The sequence below is a fragment of the Sceloporus occidentalis genome, unplaced genomic scaffold, assembly GCF_023333645.1.
Source record: "Sceloporus occidentalis isolate IW3139 unplaced genomic scaffold, rSceOcc1.0.p SCAF_9, whole genome shotgun sequence".
Lineage (NCBI taxonomy): Eukaryota > Metazoa > Chordata > Lepidosauria > Squamata > Phrynosomatidae > Sceloporus > Sceloporus occidentalis.
The window spans coordinates 48805362-48821646 of record NW_028316989.1 but is presented as its reverse complement, the minus strand read 5'-3'; the positions used below and the strand labels follow the sequence as shown (position 1 = coordinate 48821646).

The following is a 16285-nucleotide window of genomic DNA, read 5'->3' as shown; positions in this document are numbered from 1 at the left end:
GACGAGACAACAATCCAGAGAGCAAAGGAGTGAATGAGCGCGCGCGCCGCCGCCGCCGCCGCCGCCGCCGCCACCACTGTGGAGGCCCCGCCCCCTCTCGCTCTCGTCCCGCCTCTTCTCGCGAGATCGCTGGAGGCTGGGAAGAGGAAGAGTGGAAAAAAAGAGTTCTTTCGCCTCACACACCTCTCTGACTCCGCCCCTTTTGCCAATCAAGCTTGATTCGGCCAATCGGAGGAGGCGTGTGGGCGGGAAAAAGGGCTGCGGTGAAAGAGAGGGAGTGGCGCGCGCTACTCTGTCTGTCTCCTACTACTCCCGCCTCTCGAGCTCTGGCGTCCAATCAGAGCGCGAGAAGCAGAGGCCTCGACCTATTGCACCCACAGCACATATATATATAAACTCTGTGTGTGTGTGTGTGTGTGTGTATATATATATATATATATGCACACATATATTTACATCTATACACATACATATATATAAATATACCTGCACACACCATGTAGGGCTTTAAAGGTAATAACCAACGCCTTGTATGGCACCCGGAAGCTAATTGGCAGCCAGTGAAGAGACTTCAGTATTGGTGTTATGTGGTCAAACCAATCTGGCTGCTGCATTTTGAACCAATTGAAGCTTCCTAATTTGGTACAAGGGTAGCCCCAAGTAGAGCGCATTGCAGAAATCTAACCAAGAGATTACCAGTGCAAGTACCACTGCGTCAAGGTCCTTTCGGCCCAGATAGGGACGCAGTTGGCGTATCAACCGAAGCTGATACCAAGCACTCCTGGCTGTCGCATCTATTTGGGATGTCAATTGTAGGAACGGATCCAGGAGTACTCCCAAACTGCGAATCTCATCCTTCAGGGGAAGCGTGACCCCATCCAGGACTGGGTGACAAAACTCCATCCCTGGACTTGGGGTACCTATCGCGAGTATCTCCATTTTCTCTGGATTCAGTCTGAGCTTGTTTTCCCTCATCCAGCCATTACTGATCCAAGACAGGCATGCAGAGGAGTGTCCTGGACTGCGGCCAGCACTCACAGACACATGCTGATAGAATGGCTCAGCCAAGCAAGCGGATGCAAAACACAGACCTTGCAAGGATTCAGCATGAAAGCAGTCCAAGAAGTCAAGCCGAGGTCAGGATACCAGAAGACAAAGCAAACCGAAAGCCAAGCCGGATACTGGGAGTCAGAGCGGTCAAAGCAGTCCGAGGTCAAAGCAGCCAGAAGAGAACAAGGGTCCGGTCCGAGGTCAAAGCAACAAGGAATCAAGATACAAGAAGCCAGTGCTAGCAGCAATCACACCAAGGGATCATGCAATAAACTCTGGCAAACAGCAAAGGTCTCTCAACAGTTTAAGTAAGGGAAACTCTCCCCCGTGCCACCTGAGGCTGGTTGGCTGATTGCCTCTTTGCAATCCTCTTGGATCTGCGCCTGCAAACACTCTCAGCCCTTCTCTCTTGGAACGTAGGCACCTCCAGGCAAGCTTCCTCCCCAGAGTCACCACTAGGCTGTTGCACCATATGAGGCCCCTCTCTACACTAGGAGCTGGTTGGGCCTCTTCCTCTGGAGCTGGGAGAGCACAGCTGGGACCTGGCAGAGCAGGATTGCCACCTGGTGTAGCCTCAATCAGCTCTTGCTCTGGAGGAGGCTGATCTTGGCTGGCCATGACAAGGAGAGATGCCATCCCTAGTCACTGCAATAGTCGGGGACATACAGAAATAAATGTGGGTGTCATCAGTGTACTGTTGACATCGCGCCCCATGTCTCCGGATGATCTCTCCCAGCAGCTTTATGTCAATGTTAAAGAGCATGGGGGACAGAATGGCGCCCTGAGGGACGCCAGATGTCAGCTCTCTTTTCCTCCAGCCTCACCATCTGGAATCTGCCTGAGAGGTAGGAACGGAGCCATTGAAGCGCAGTGCCCCCAATGCCTAGCTCCCTCAGGCGCTCCAGAAGGATACCGTGGTCGATGGTATCGAATGCCGCTGAGATGTCCAAGAGCACCAGAAGGGTGCTCACATTTCCCCTGTTGATGCCCAGACGGAGATCATCGACTAAGGCGACCAGGGCAGTCTCAACTCCGGATCCCGTCCTGAATCCGGTTTGAAATGGGTCTAAATAATCGGCTTCATCCAAGACAGCTTGGAGCTGGAAGGTGACTGCCCTCTTGATCACCTTGCCCAAGAATGGTAAAAGAGAGACCGGTCTATAATTGTTTCTCACCAGGGGATCCAGGGAGGGTTTTTTCAAAAGTGGTCTAACGACGGCTTGCTTTAATTGTGATGGAAATCTCCCCTCCCTGAGGGATGCATTGATTATAGATTGTAGCAATGTTTTTGTTGCATCCCCTCCCTGGGCGGTCGACCACGATGGGCAAGGATGGAGAGGACAAGTCATCCTCCTGACACATCCAAGAATCTTGTCCACTTCATCAGTATTTACAAACTCCAAAGGATCCAGTCTAACAAGGTCCACAGAGTCACTGGATACCTCTCTTCCCATCTCTGTTATAATAACAGCATCCAGATCAGCCCTTATCCGAGAGATTTTGGCCTGTTACAGACAGCCAAAATAAAGCTGCTTCGAGTCACAGTGGAGGTATAGTGTTTCAATGATGCATGCGTCCTAAGAGTCCAGAAATCGCACCAAAGCCACGCTCCAGCCCTAAGGACTGGAACCTGCCTGACATTTAACCAGCGTACAGCCATCCCACCAAAACCACAGAGTGCCCCAGCGATAATAAACCCCTCTGCACTTGGACGAGGCAAGACAGGGAAGGACACTACAACAGAACAACATGGAAGCATGCCCTTAAGACGAAGCCCCCGGATCACGGCCATGGATGCCAAGAATACAAAAGGCTTTTAGGACTTCTTAGAAGATCTATAGACAATAGACTTAGACTGTTAGTATTTTTTCCCCATTTGTTTATGTCTTCTCCGGAGACCCAGAGACCTGGACAGCGTGCAAAGTTCAACCCCAGCTCCTTTCTATGCCCCCTACTCTTGCTGCTTACCTCCTAGTTTTCCTCCCACAGTCACACACAAGCCCCCCCCCCTTAGCTTTGCCCTGGAAGCGAATAGGGGTCGTTCCCCCAGTCCTTGGCCTCCAAGATGGGGTCTAGTGGCTGCCAGGGCCTGGAACTGGGTCCCTGTCAGGAGGACGCCATGACAGTCTCTGTTCGCACTGGATGCATAGCCCACACTCCCCTGCCACATTCAGCGGCCATCAGCTTGCCTTCCCTCTCTTGCCTTTGCAGTGAGGCCGGGTTTGCTTTTACAAAGCACTGGGGCTCAGGTCCTTATCACTCAAGCAAAATGTGAAGTCATCTCAGGGTCAATGTGAAAGCAATGCAGGGGCAATCGTGGGGTTTCAATCAGGAGCCATCTTAAACCCAATCAGGGCTCATTCCAGGGCCAGGAAAATGCTCTTTTCCGTTGAATTTCCCTAACCCTGGCATGACCCCTGATTGCGTTTAGGTTGGCTCTTGATTGAAAGTCCATGATTGCTTCTGCATTGCCTTCACATTGTCTTTGACTGACCCCGGGCTAACTTCAAATTTTGCTCTTGTGGGAAAGGAGGCTGTCATGGTGGCTTGCCGGCAGGGACCCAGTTCCAGACCCTGGCAGCCACTGTCCTGACCCCCTCTCAGAGCCCAAGGACTGGGGGAAGGACCCCTCTTTGCTCCCAGGGCAAAGCTAAGGGGGGGCGGGAGAGGGAAAGAAGGAGGAAAAGAGGAAGGGGAGAGGGAATGGAAAGCAGCAGAGGGGGAGGAATGAAAGAGGTGGCAAACGCATGGATAGTAACACCACAGGTTCTCTGGTGGACTCTGAAGGGAAGACTCTATTAGAAATACAGTGTGTTTTAACTTTTTGAAATGGATTCCTGTCTCTTTTTCTGGGTTTGTGTCACTGAATGCCGGCCGACCTCACTGAACAAGCCAACCCTGGGCCAAAGAAGTTTCTCTTTACAGAAAAGCTGCTCTTTCCAGAGCGTTTTTTCTATCCTGGGGTATAGTCCTGGGATTTTGCCGTGTTTGCAGCGTTGAGAGCCAGGTGACATTGCCAGCCTTTTCCCAGCTCCCTCTCATCTTCTTGCTGCTGTGAGGCCTGTTTGCAAGAAGAGGAGGAGGCAGTTGGGGGAAAGAGGTTTTTCCGTTCCTTTGGAGATGAAAGATGAAAGCAGAAATCCACGCACATGAAAATCAGGAACACATTGATTTGCAAAGGATGTTTCCCAGGAGCTGAGCTCTTTGGTGAGCAAGAGTGGGAAGTGACTGAGTAAGACCCCACATGCGTGCGTCCTTGGGGCCAAGCGCACCTGGAGGAGGGTCCATGAAAGACATACCCCAAAAACATCAATTGCAAGAGACTATAATTAAAAAAATAATGAGCGAGAGAGGTATAAAACTTCTGGGGAAATATGGTTTCTCTGGAGCATTTGTGCAGGGCTGCCAAGGGTCCCTCAGTCATGGGCCATTGGTAAGGAAAGAGGCAATCTCAGCTGGACCAAGGAAACCTGGCTCTCCTCTATTCCTTCCCCAAATTTGGCCTCCTCTGTGCTTAAATATTACTGATAGATTATCTTAATTTTTAAAGAAAAAACACTGAGCAAAGGCAAGCCAGCATTTCCCGTCTCCCCAATATTTCTCTTGCAAAGAAGAAATGTTTTTTTCTCCATCTCCCCAGCATTTCTCTTGCAATATTTCTCTTGCAAATGTGCAGAGTTGAGGTGCATCTGTTGTGCTTTGGCACTCAATTCCAGCCAGTGTCTGGAAGCCAGGAATTGCCAGAAAATGGTCCAGCGTTGCAGAAATACTGTCCTTTCCTTGCTCTTGTTGATGCCAGGCAAGCCAACCTTTCAGATGCTGAGGCATTAGTACCCTCTGCTGGTAAAACATTTTAATTACAGTATAAATGTGGGACTAAGATTGGGAAGATCCTAAAGTGCGAAGTCATAACTCTGAGTGCTAAAGTGGGGATTGTCCAAGTCGCTGCATTCCCCATCACCACGTTTGGATGCAAGAACTGGACAGCGAAGAAAGTGTATAGGAAGAAAATAAAGTCATTTGGGATGTGGTGCTGGAGAAGAGGATCCCATGGATGGCCCAAAAGAAGGACAGATGGAGACGGCGAGGCTTCCCAACCCTAACATCTTTGCAGCTAAGTTTGGGTCCAGAAAGATGGAGGTGTGAGGAACACAGCCCTCAGAAGTTCTCTTTGAAGAACCTGAAGCCAAACTGTTCGCAGTGAGCCTTGATGACTTTGGCCAGAGCCGGAGAGCCGCAGAAGAAGACATGGACCTTCCCTTTCTTCTCTCCGGCCAGTTTCTGGAAAAGCTGCATCAATAGAGGTATAGTGTCTAGATCAAGGGACGTAATAGTGCCACTCTATTCTGCTTTGGTCAGGCCCTATCTGGAATACTGTGTCCAGTTCTGGGCTCCACAATTAAAAAAGGACATTGAGAAACTGGAGCCATGTGTCCAAAGGAGAGCAATTAAAATGGTGAAGGGTTTGGAAACCATAAAGCCCTATCCAGAAAGACTTAGGGAACTGGGTATGTTTAGCCTGGAGAAGAGAAGGTTAAGAGCCTTTGGGGGACCCACCTTGTTCCAATCCGGGCGTCCCGGCTGGGTCCTTGTCTGGAGGCCAGTGATGGAGTCCTTCTTCTCCTTTTCCGCAAGCAAGTCCAGGGCCATTTGCAAGCCAATGGCCTTCATGTCGTTCTTGCTGAGGGCCGAAGTCATGTAGAGGTGCATCTCCAGGAAGCGGTCTTGGTATCCAAAAAAAGAGAACATATCAGGGCAGCTGTAGGGATAGTTGGCATTTTTGCTCGCAGGGTGCAACAGACTAGCGCAACGGGAGTTTCCCATTAAAAGGAAAAACACTCCTGATGCTCTACTAAGGTAAAAGGAAAGTGTTTATTGTCTCAGGAAGTCCATATAAAGATAGGAGAAGAGGTCTGTGAGCAAGCAAGCAATGAAATGTAAAATATACTTGGTTACAGATGTTCATAAAGCTGACTGCTATACATGCAAGTAAGTGAGCCATTACTAGAGGCTGCTATCTTACATGACTTGTTAAATCAACACTTAATGTAGGTTTCATTGGTTTAGCAGTCCTGTTATAGCTGGGGACCAAGAACTGGATTTAGACCAAAGACGGTTTCCATCTTTCAATGACCGATCGCAAAACAAAGCATCTTAAATGCAGGAGAGGAATATGATGTGCTATGACAAAATAATCTCTTTCATCACTGGAGGGAGCAAGGCTTCAAGAGGAACGCAAGGAATATGGCGTACTTGTACATACCATAGTTGCAAACAGTTGTATAGTTGCAAATTCCCAGCAGAAGCCTCCATCCCACTTTGGAGGTACTATTAGGACTGATTTGCTGAATCATGCATAGGGTTTAGTTAGGACCCAAATGAATAAAGGCAAAGCCCAGGAGGCCACTTACTGCTGGGGTCTTCCTTGGACTGGCTGAGTTCCAGATGGGTCAGGAGGCTTACAAACCACTCAAAGGACTTTTGGTCTCGATTAATCCAGACAAAGTCGACCTGGGGATGAGAAAGAACCCCTTTTTTCAATTACTGTTCCTGTTCATTTTGCAAACATGGCCCTAAACTGCATTTTGTCTTCCAAAGCCTGTCTCACCTTCTGAAGTCTCATGTTCTCATTTTTAAGCTTATCACTTAATGTCAGATCCTGGCTGAAGGAAGTTTGCTTTCGCATCTGGTATCTAGGGAAAAAAAGAAAACCCAGAGCATCCATAGAAATGACCATTTTTGATTACATGATCTTTTTAAGTTGGCCCCAAAGAACGTAATACCCTTGAATCCTGGTTTTGGAAAGAGAGAAGATCTGGGCTCCAAATTTTGCCGCTGAGTCCAATATAACCTCTTGCGTACAGACCAACCTGAACATGACGCTTTGCAAAATGGAGGCGAAAGGGGTGACGCCGATCCCTGCGCCGATCAGCACCGCGTGCTCCGAAGTGAAGATCCTCCGCGTCGGGGTCCCATAAGGACCGTCAATGTAACACTGAAGGAGACAGAAGAAAATCTTAATGATTGTTTTTCAACCCTCTCATTGGGACCTCTTTGAGAAAAATTGGTGCAGAAAGTAACATTTTGCTCAGAAAACTATTTGCATTGTGGGGGAAATCAGGAGTTTGTGCAAACAGATTTTTCACACACATAAAAATGTCAAAAATCTTGCAGTGGCTGACTATTTTCTCGGTGGGTTGCCTTGATGTCCAAAGACACAAATACAAGAAAGATGCAAGTATCCTCCTAATTCATCTTGGTTTCTTTTGCAACAGGGACGCACTCACACCAGCTTCACGTTGGATGTCAATCCTGTACCATCACTCCCCTCGTCCACCCCAAGATGATCACTCAACATAAGACACCTTTGGAACTGGACAAATGCCCCCAAGACTAGTAGTCCATTTTACCTTGACGTTGCAAAGTCTCTGGTTCTCCAAAGCCCTTCCAGAAACCTGTTGCACAAAGACAGTTGCATTAGCAAAACATCTGCCACGGTTCTGCATCTGCATTGCAGAAATAATTCCAGTTTGACACCACTTTAACTGCCATGGCTCAATGCTATCGAATTCTGGGACTTGTTCATTGCTGGTTCCTAACAATGAAACACAATGGCAATGACCTCCCATCTTCCAAAACCAGTTGCACCCATTGAATGCAGAAGTTCATGGCTTACCGGTCATAACTGCTCAGTTAGTAGGTATTTTTGGACTTGCACTTTAATGGATTTGGGCTCCATCCGCACCAGTTTTGACACCACTTTTAGCTGCCAAAGCTGAATGGCGTTTAGCCTTCTCTGCCAGAAAGCTCTGGTGCAAACTACAAATCCCAGAATTGCACAACATTCAGCTTCGGCAGATAAGTGGTGTCAAAACTGGTGTGGATGGAGCCCAAACCCATTAAAGCATAAGTCCTAAATACCTACTAACTGAGCAATTATGACTGGTAAGGCATGAACTTCTGCATTCAATGGGTGCAACTGGTTTTGAAGAAGGGAGGCCATTGCCATTGTATTTCACTGGGAGGAACTAGCAATGAACAAGCCACTGGACAAACTGGTTGAGCTAACGCTTGCTTGCATATTTCCGTATGCTCTACCTGTTGCACACATGCTCCAATTCCGCTGCAGAATTTATGCTTCACAATGGGATTTACTTGGCTATACGGCAGAGAAAAGGCCCATATATAACCAGAGCCCACCTGGATAAACCTGACTTTGGGCAACAGAGAAATTCACTGCGCACTAGACTTGGACCCGATAAAAGGACACCTTCCCACCACCTAGAAAATTCAGCATTTAGCAGCAGCAAAAAGAATTAGGAGGGAGAATCTCCTTGCAATTTGTGCAGGTGATTTGTTGAATGTTTCGCGACTTCTCTCTTGCAACAGAATCGACCTCTGAGGACCCTTTTCCCGTCAGATTTTTGACATGTCCGTAAATATGGCGCTCGGTCTTTCTCTCAAACGGCTATAATTTATATCCAATTCGTAGTTTTGGGTTGTTTTAAAGAAAGAATGAGCTTTGCTTTATAGGCAAAACAACATTGTTGATACTGATCGCTTGACTGGTGATGATGCCGGGTGACATTCTCCTGTGGACTCTGCACCAAGTTGGTGTTCGAGATGCTTTTTTCCTTGAAGGGCGCATACCTTGAGGACAGGATGCACCCGTTTTCTGGGAGAGATCAGAGCTATTCTGGATTGCAGTTACCTTTTCATGCTCGCTTGCACGCTTGCCGCTGGGATCGCAGATGGGAGCGTATGATAAGATCTGCACCATTTCATCCTGGCTGGTGGCCACAGGAGGCTCCGGGTCAGAGGAACCCAACAGGTATCTCTGGAAGGAAAGGTCAAGGAGATGCCCAGGTGAGCTGTAGCGTCCTACCGATGAGAGGATGCCTCCCCTACACTCGTTTCATACAGTAGACATTTATAGATGTATAACCATACAAACACATGGGTCTATTACACAAACCTCTCTTTATATTTATACTAATATTTACAGTGGGCCCTTGCTATCTGCTGGGGTTTGGTTCCAAGACCCTCTGTGGATACAAAAATCTGTGGATGCTCAGGTCCCGTTAAATACAATGGCATAGTAAAAATGCAAACTGTAAAACGGCAAAACAGCATGGTAAAAATGTAAAGTGACAAAATCAAGATTTGCTTTTGGGGAGATAGCTAGCTAGCTAGCTAGCTAGCTAGCTAGATAGATAGATGTGGGTGCATGTGTATACAATTGGCCCTCCGTATCCACAGATTTTTTATCCACAGATTCAAGCATCCACAGCTTGAATATATATATTATTTCAATACATATATTTTTACTATGCCATTGTATTCAATGGAACCTGAGCATCCGCAAATATATATATTCAGGCTGTGGATGCTTGAATCTGTGGATAAAGAATCCGTGGAGATGGAGGACCAATTGCCTACACATGCATCCACATCTATATATTTATACAACCATATGTATATGTATATTTTCCCACAAAATAAGTTGCAGTTGCAGGCAACGATTGTTTCTGACAGAGGGCTGGCTCTAGGAAAATCCCCATACAGTCTAGAGAAGCCATGAAACCAAAAGTGGATGCACAACTCCATGTGAACACACACACACACCACCTGCCCCCATGTCACTTAAGACCCCAGGCTTTTAGCGACAAAAAGGTGAGAGAAGACCAGACATTAACAACAATTTCTGTTTTGAAGCACAGACCTTCATCCATTTCTTGGAGCTGTTTTCATTCCGCTGGTTTCCGTCAGGGAGATGGTCCTGAAATTCATCATAACACCAAAAGTATTCGTATAACCTGTTGGTCCACTGTCCCAAGGAGCGAATGTGGAGCCAGAGGGTCTCTTTGGGGAAAGAGAGAGAAAGAGAAGCTCAGAGCAGGAATTGAACCCTGAACTGTCTTATGCTCAAGGGCTTGTCATCTTTGCAGTCACCAGTTACGGCGCATGCTTGGTTTTGGAAAAGGAAGCCACAAAGCCCAGAGTGTATACACATGTACACATGTGCACACATCATGCTGCTGCTATTCTGATGGCTTGCAAGGGTATCCATTGACCCCTGAGCTGTCCCATCCATAACCTTGGTGTGGCACACGGCAGGAATGGGCAACTGGCTTTTCCAGGCTTCCTGGGCATTCAGACCAAAGTCCCAGCTGCTTTCTGGATGGCTGCTTACCTCTTTGCTCCGGAGCGCTACTGATGGTGAAGGGATGCCACTCGTATTTGGCTATGGCAGGGATGTTTAGATACACATAGTCGCCAGGCTTGTAGTGGAAAAAGGGAGGCCTCTGAATCACCAGGTGAGTCACCTGCACAAGAAGGACAGCCAGCTTTTGTCAAATACATTTGGTTTGCCATCGCAGTCCAAAGACATTAGGATTGGTTCCACCCACTCCCTACATACAAACACTTCGGATGGCGTTCCCAAAATAAAATTTCCTCTTTCTTCCCCTTTTCTCTAGATCAGCGGTTGCTAAACTTTGGAGTTAAACTCCAAAATCTGTTTTGGAGTTTAACTCCCACAAACCTAATAGTCAGGAAGCTGAAGTCCAAAACGTCTGGAGAACCAAAGTTTGGGAACCACTGCTCTAGACGGTCTTTGCTTTTCCATCAAAGGACCCCACTTTTTTGTTCATGTTATCCATCACAGTTTGCCTGCGTTTCTTTTGGTCCCATTCTTTGGCGAACAAACCTTTGAGGGCAAGAGGTTGACTTCCACGATGGACAGCCCTCTGGTGTGAGACAAGGCCGACCCAAGGATCTTCTCTAAGAGGAACAGAAACCCAGGCACCACAAACCACTTCCAGAAATTCGGACCATGGACTATTAACAAAGCCCAGATGAAGATGTAAGAAAGGTGGGTCCAGTAGAAGACCTGCTGGGAAGAATGTCTTACAGGAAAGAGCAAGGGAAGTTTGGGAACGATTAAGAATTGCGTTGAAGATGGAAGACATGTCACGGGTTTAAACAACCTGAACCAAGTTAAAAGGTTGTCTTGACACATGCACCATTGAAAAAAACCTCCTGTGTGCAGAATATTTCAGGGCAGGGCTTTATTTCTGAAATGAAAACTACTAGAGCTCAAGCTGACTCAGGCATAATTACTTTCATCCCCTAAAGCCATTCTTCTAGTTTAAAGTAGAGACAGAGAGACGGAGCTTGCATTTTCTCAATAGTGAAGGAAAGTCATTCAGTACATGCGCAAAGACATGCTCTTACGTCAAAGACCTAGCCGCGTTAGTCTGGAAAATCAGTGTGCAAAAGGAGTTGCAGGTTTTGTAGACTTGAGCCTACTTCTTCAAGATTCAAGTCTACAAAAGCTCATGCTACTACCTTCTTTCTTAATCTCAAAGGTGCTTACAAGATCCCTTTGCATAATGTTTCTTAACTTATGCGCAATGAACACATGCTTTGGCTGAAGATCAGTTGCTGAAGGCACACGCACACACTTTTTTTAGTTTTATTTTTCATGCAACTCAAAAGGCTGTAAAATTGGTCTGTTTATTTACTGAATTGATATCTTGCTTTTCTCCCAAGATGGGGTTCAGGGCAGCTTGCCAGAATCTCAACTGGAATTTCCTCCCATTCCAACCTTGGTTTGGCTCTGGAAAATGACACGCCTCGCTGCTGTAAGGTGGGCTATACTGGTGGCAAATGGATGCCGCAGGTGGCTTAAACCAGCTACTCAAAGCGGTGGATTGTGAACCAGTGCTGGATCTCCGCTCCCAGGATCCCTGACCATCTGGGCTTCTGGGAGTTAAAGTCCAAAATTACTGGAGGACCAAAGTTTGGGAATCACTGTTCTAGGCTTTGATTTAAAGGGCTGAAACTATTTGGGGACAGCCGCTGTTGGAAGACGATGGCATTACCTCGAAATGGCCGCTCTTGCGGACCAAGGCGCTGGAGCAGACGAGGATGAGGCCGATGAGGAGCTGTAGCGCCAGTCCTGTGAGGGAGGCCGACCCATAGACCCAGCCAATCTTGGGGCGGGTGGTGAGGAGATATTCCCAGAAATGGTGGGTGCTGTTGGTCTGGGACATTCTCACTAAAAGAAGGAGAGAAAGAAGAAAAGAAAGCCTGGGTGAATGAGTGTCCATGATGCACCAGACCTGCACTCCAACAAAAATATTTTGGCATTAGGGCTTAAGCTATGAATAGATTTGAACTGGTTGAGGAGAAAGGCTCATAAAGACCTGGACATTCATTTCCCTAGTCTTCTGACCAGAGGTTCTGTCTCTGGGTGCATCTACACTGTAGAAATAATGCAGCTTAACACTGCTTTACATGCCGTAGCTGCATCCTTTATGGAATCCTAGGTAGCAAATGGCAACAGTGTCTCCCTGAAAAAGATGGACTGCTTGCATTGAAGCATCTGCCCCAAGGGACAGATAGAGGCTGTTGGTCCTCATGTCTGTGGGACAGTGAATCCACCCTTGGGTTTAGTCTATGGATTTGATTCCCCATTTGGCCAAGGGCAAGTCACCTTGCTTGGGCAAGTCACACTCTCTCAGCCTCAGAGGAAGGCAATGGGAAAAACCCCTCTTAACAAACCTTGCCAAGAAAACCTTAGGGTCGCCATAAGTCGGAAATGCTTTGAAGGCACACAACAGCAGCAACAGCAGCACAACCAGGCACTCACCAAAGTTGGCCAGGTGAGCCCCGGTGTGGACCACGGTGAGAGCTGCCACCGCCCAGCCGGTCAGCTGGTGGAGAAGGACGTTCTGGTCCAGAGGCAGGACTCCGGCCGCCCAGGTGGACCGCAGCCAGGTCAGGCACCGGCGTAACATCAGCACCTCCGAGGCAAAAGGAAAGAGGAGTTACTTCCAGAGGCATTCTCTTCTGCAATAAAGGGCCCAAAACTACTAGAAATGTGGGGACTGGAGGAAAGGTTCAGAAACCACCTCTCTGATTTGTTATTGTTGTTGTATGCCTACATGTCGTTTCCAATTTATGGCAACCCTAAGGCACACAGGGTTTTCTTGGCCAGTTTCTTCAGAGGGGTTTTGCCACTGCCATCCTCTGAGGCTGAGAGAGCATCACTTGCCTAAGGGTTTCCATGGCCGAGCTGAGATTCGAACCCTGCCCTCCAAAGTCATAGTTCAAGGCTCAAACCACAATGCTATGCTGGAGATGCATGGAGATATGTGGCAATTACACAGCACTGCTTTCTTTCATGAAAAGGAATATGGACCACAAGCCGAGACCATGGCTTGCTTGAGCAATGCAACCGTGGTCTTGTGGGCTTCTTTTATGGGACCCACCACAGCCAATGCCCAATGCCCACAGATGCACCCATTACCACGAGGAACGTGCAATTGAGGTTCAGGCATTGTCCGCAGCCTTTGGCCAGCGCGATCCAGATGCCGGATCCGACGTGCTTCAGCGCCGCAAAAGCGAACAAGAGGATATTCACACACAGGTAGCTGCCCAGGAAAAGCAGCTTGCTTCCATTGTTGTGCCAATAGGCAGGACTCAGGTAGCGAGGAGGCGGGCAACTCTTCCGTGGCGCCGTGGGGGGCTTTAGCCAGCTGGCAGCACTAAGAAAGAAAAGAGAAGGGAGGCAGAGGCCCATAAGACTCCGGAACACCTTCTAGATGTTTGGGTGCCACAACAAAAGCCATTGATGGTAGCCACGGATGGTATCTTCCATGTCAATGGGGTGGTGAGTCCACTCCAGGATTGAACTCGCACTCTATACAGACAGTGTGACTGCAACCTTCCTGAACAACAAACTATGCTCTCTGGTTGCATTGCTCCCTGGACCATTACATGCACAAGTTTTTCCAATTAAAGGGTGGAAAATGAGGATTTTCATGTTATTGTGGGGATTCCTATATTGCAGAAAAGTCTACAGTGACCCAACTCAGACTGACCATCCTTTCTCTATCCATAATGGTTAGAGCTACCCGTAATGGAGCTACTTTTAGAGAAAAACCCAATATAGGCTGCAGAATTAATGCAGTTTGACACCGCTTTAACTGCCATGGCTCAATGCTATGAAATCCTGGGATTTGTAGTTTGTTGTGGCACTAGAGCTCTCTGACAGAGAAGGCTTTATGTCTGACAACACTACAGATCCCATGACTCCATAACATTGGCAGTTAAAGCAGCGTCAAACTGCGTTTATCCTGGGATTTCCAGTTTTGTGGGATATTTAGCCATCTCTGTCAGAGGACTCTGGTGCCGTGACAAATGACAAACCCTAGATTCCGTAGCATGGAGCCATGGCACTTAAAGCAGTGTCAAACCGCATTAATTATGCAGCCATGGTCTTTTGGGGGAGAAATCGGTGCTTCCAGACTGTGGGGAATATGGAAAGGGAATTGTACCTGATGGTTAGGTTCTCCATGACTTCTGGGAAATGCTCCAGCTCTGCTTGGAGCTCCTCAAAAGTGATGGCTCCGCTGTGGTCGGAGTCGGCCGACTCAAAGAGGGCAGCCGTCAGGTCATCCAGCTTCTTCTCCGACAAAGATATTGAACTCTCTTTCAGGCACGACCTCAAGACTGTGCGCAGCTCCTCAGGCTCAATAGACCCATTGCCTAGGGAGAAAGAGGATTCACACTCAGCCCCACAGATAAAGAGACAACAAAGGGCCAGAGTTGGGACTTGGATCATTTAGGATGGGATTGGGCAATGGAGAGACACCGACTAAGGGGACAAACTAGGCAAATTGGTACATATCTTTTCACGTTTCACAGAAGAAAACCCGGCTACATGGAACCAAGTAACATCAGAGTCTGGCCAAGATGACAAACGTTATCAATGAAGGAGAACACACAAACTAGGAAAGACTGCAGTGGTTTGCTTTTTCCTGAATCTGCTGGGAAGGGCAAGATTCTGCTAAAAACACTCTTCTTTCTCCTCCTTGGGTTAGTTGCGTGCAAATTACTTTTGTACTTTGAGGTTGTGTCTGCATTGCAGAAATAATGCAGCTTGGCAGCACTTTAACTGCCATGGCTCCATGCTATGGGATCCTGGGACTTGTAGAGCTCTCTGGCAGAGGGAGATAAATATCCCAGCAAACTGAAAATCCCAGGATTTCATAGCATTCAGCCATGGCAGTTAAAGCAGTGTCAAGCTGCTAAGAATTCTTCAGTTGCAGATGCATCCTAAGTTTGCAGCAATGGATGTCAGTGGAAGACAAAGCAGTAAAGTGAGAGGAAGAGGAGGAGAGAGAAACTGGAGCACATTAAAAGCAGCTTTTAAATTGGGATGACAGAGGATTAATGAGGACTGTTCCCACCAAACTGGAACATTTGGAAGTCTTGTTGGTACCATCCGTCCCAGTCAGGAGAAAGGCTAAACATCTTTCAATGCTAGCATTAACACAATGCTAAACATCTCTCAATGCTAGCATCAACCCATCCACTTCAGGTGATATTTGTCCATTTGCATCTGAAAAGAATTAATAGTGGGGAGGGTCCAGAGGTGTCTTGAGGGCCTGGAAATGGGGGTACATGATGCAGTCTCCTGGCCACACTTGTGCCAAAGGGACACAAGCCCCAAACCATGCTAGCACCTGCCCTCCCAAAGCCAAAAGCATTGCAGCATCGCAGCAGGTACCATTCTGACATGAGCGGAGCCCGCAAGGATGTGAAAACCAAAACCTTGCTTTGCAAAACTATATGCCAACCGAAATGGCCTTTGGCACTTTACCGTCCACATCGTAAACCTGGAAGAGGAACCGGAGCTTGTCCATTTCGCTCCCATGGGCCAGCAACTTCAAGGCCTCCAGGAGCTCATCCAGAGTGATGGTGCCGCTTCCGTCCGAGTCGAACAAAGCAAAGAACCGCTCGGCAAAAAAGGGCTGGAGGAGAGAAAGAGGAGCCCTTGGCAAAGACAACGTTGGGCTGGAAACCAGACCCTTAGGTTCTGGTCTGGTCACCCTGTTCCTGGCACAGGTGAAGAGCACAGGTAAGGCATTGGGAATCATGTCACCGACACAATCTAGGATCTTGCAATATATTACATCCCTCCTTGCATTTTGGGGGGCTCTGCTTGCACCCGTTTCATCCTCTGTGCCGGCCCCTTGGGTTTCCCACCCCACAAATGAAACTTGCCTCCTTCACCTTGAGAGCCATTTTGAACTCTTCCAAATCGATCTCTTGATCGTCGCCAGCGATACTTTCGAACTGCTGGGCCACCCACTCCAGCCATTTTGCATCCTCATCTAAATTCATGGCGCTAAAAAGCCAGAAACTAGAATGACCTTTTTAT

The 16285-nt window shown here is 47.8% G+C and overlaps 1 protein-coding gene across 2 annotated transcripts; it reads right to left on the bottom strand.

The window, feature by feature from the left end:
- Nucleotides 1-5172: 5172 nt before the first annotated feature.
- LOC149307509 (NADPH oxidase 5-like) lies at nucleotides 5173-16248 on the bottom strand. Of its 2 annotated transcripts, none has more exons than XM_089538140.1 (16): nucleotides 16129-16248; nucleotides 15725-15875; nucleotides 14397-14607; nucleotides 13367-13604; nucleotides 12707-12860; nucleotides 11937-12112; nucleotides 10760-10942; nucleotides 10244-10376; nucleotides 9773-9912; nucleotides 8770-8887; nucleotides 7461-7507; nucleotides 6921-7045; nucleotides 6659-6743; nucleotides 6462-6561; nucleotides 5608-5774; nucleotides 5173-5340 (listed from the first exon to the last, which is right to left on the bottom strand). In XM_089538140.1, exons 1-16 carry the CDS (start codon nucleotides 16246-16248, stop codon nucleotides 5209-5211), a joined length of 2280 nt encoding a protein of 759 aa, XP_089394266.1. In that variant the 3' UTR covers nucleotides 5173-5208. The 2 variants fall into 2 exon arrangements, with proteins under 2 accessions (XP_089394266.1, XP_089394267.1); XM_089538141.1 differs by having other exon boundaries at nucleotides 7461-7505; nucleotides 8780-8887.
- Nucleotides 16249-16285: the final 37 nt, after the last annotated feature.

What these genes read in the sequence shown, in the direction of transcription:
- LOC149307509 (XM_089538140.1), bottom strand. Translation starts at nt 16,248, where the DNA reads ATGAATTTAGATGAGGATGCAAAATGGCTGGAGTGGGTGGCCCAGCAG. An exon ending in TCAATTGCACGTTCCTCGTG is followed by an intron (nt 12,861 to 13,366) that starts GTAATGGGTGCA and finishes TTTGCCTCGGAG; the next exon opens with GTGCTGATGTTACGCCGGTG. An exon ending in TCAACCTCTTGCCCTCAAAG is followed by an intron (nt 10,377 to 10,759) that starts GTTTGTTCGCCA and finishes CTTCTTGTGCAG; the next exon opens with GTGACTCACCTGGTGATTCA.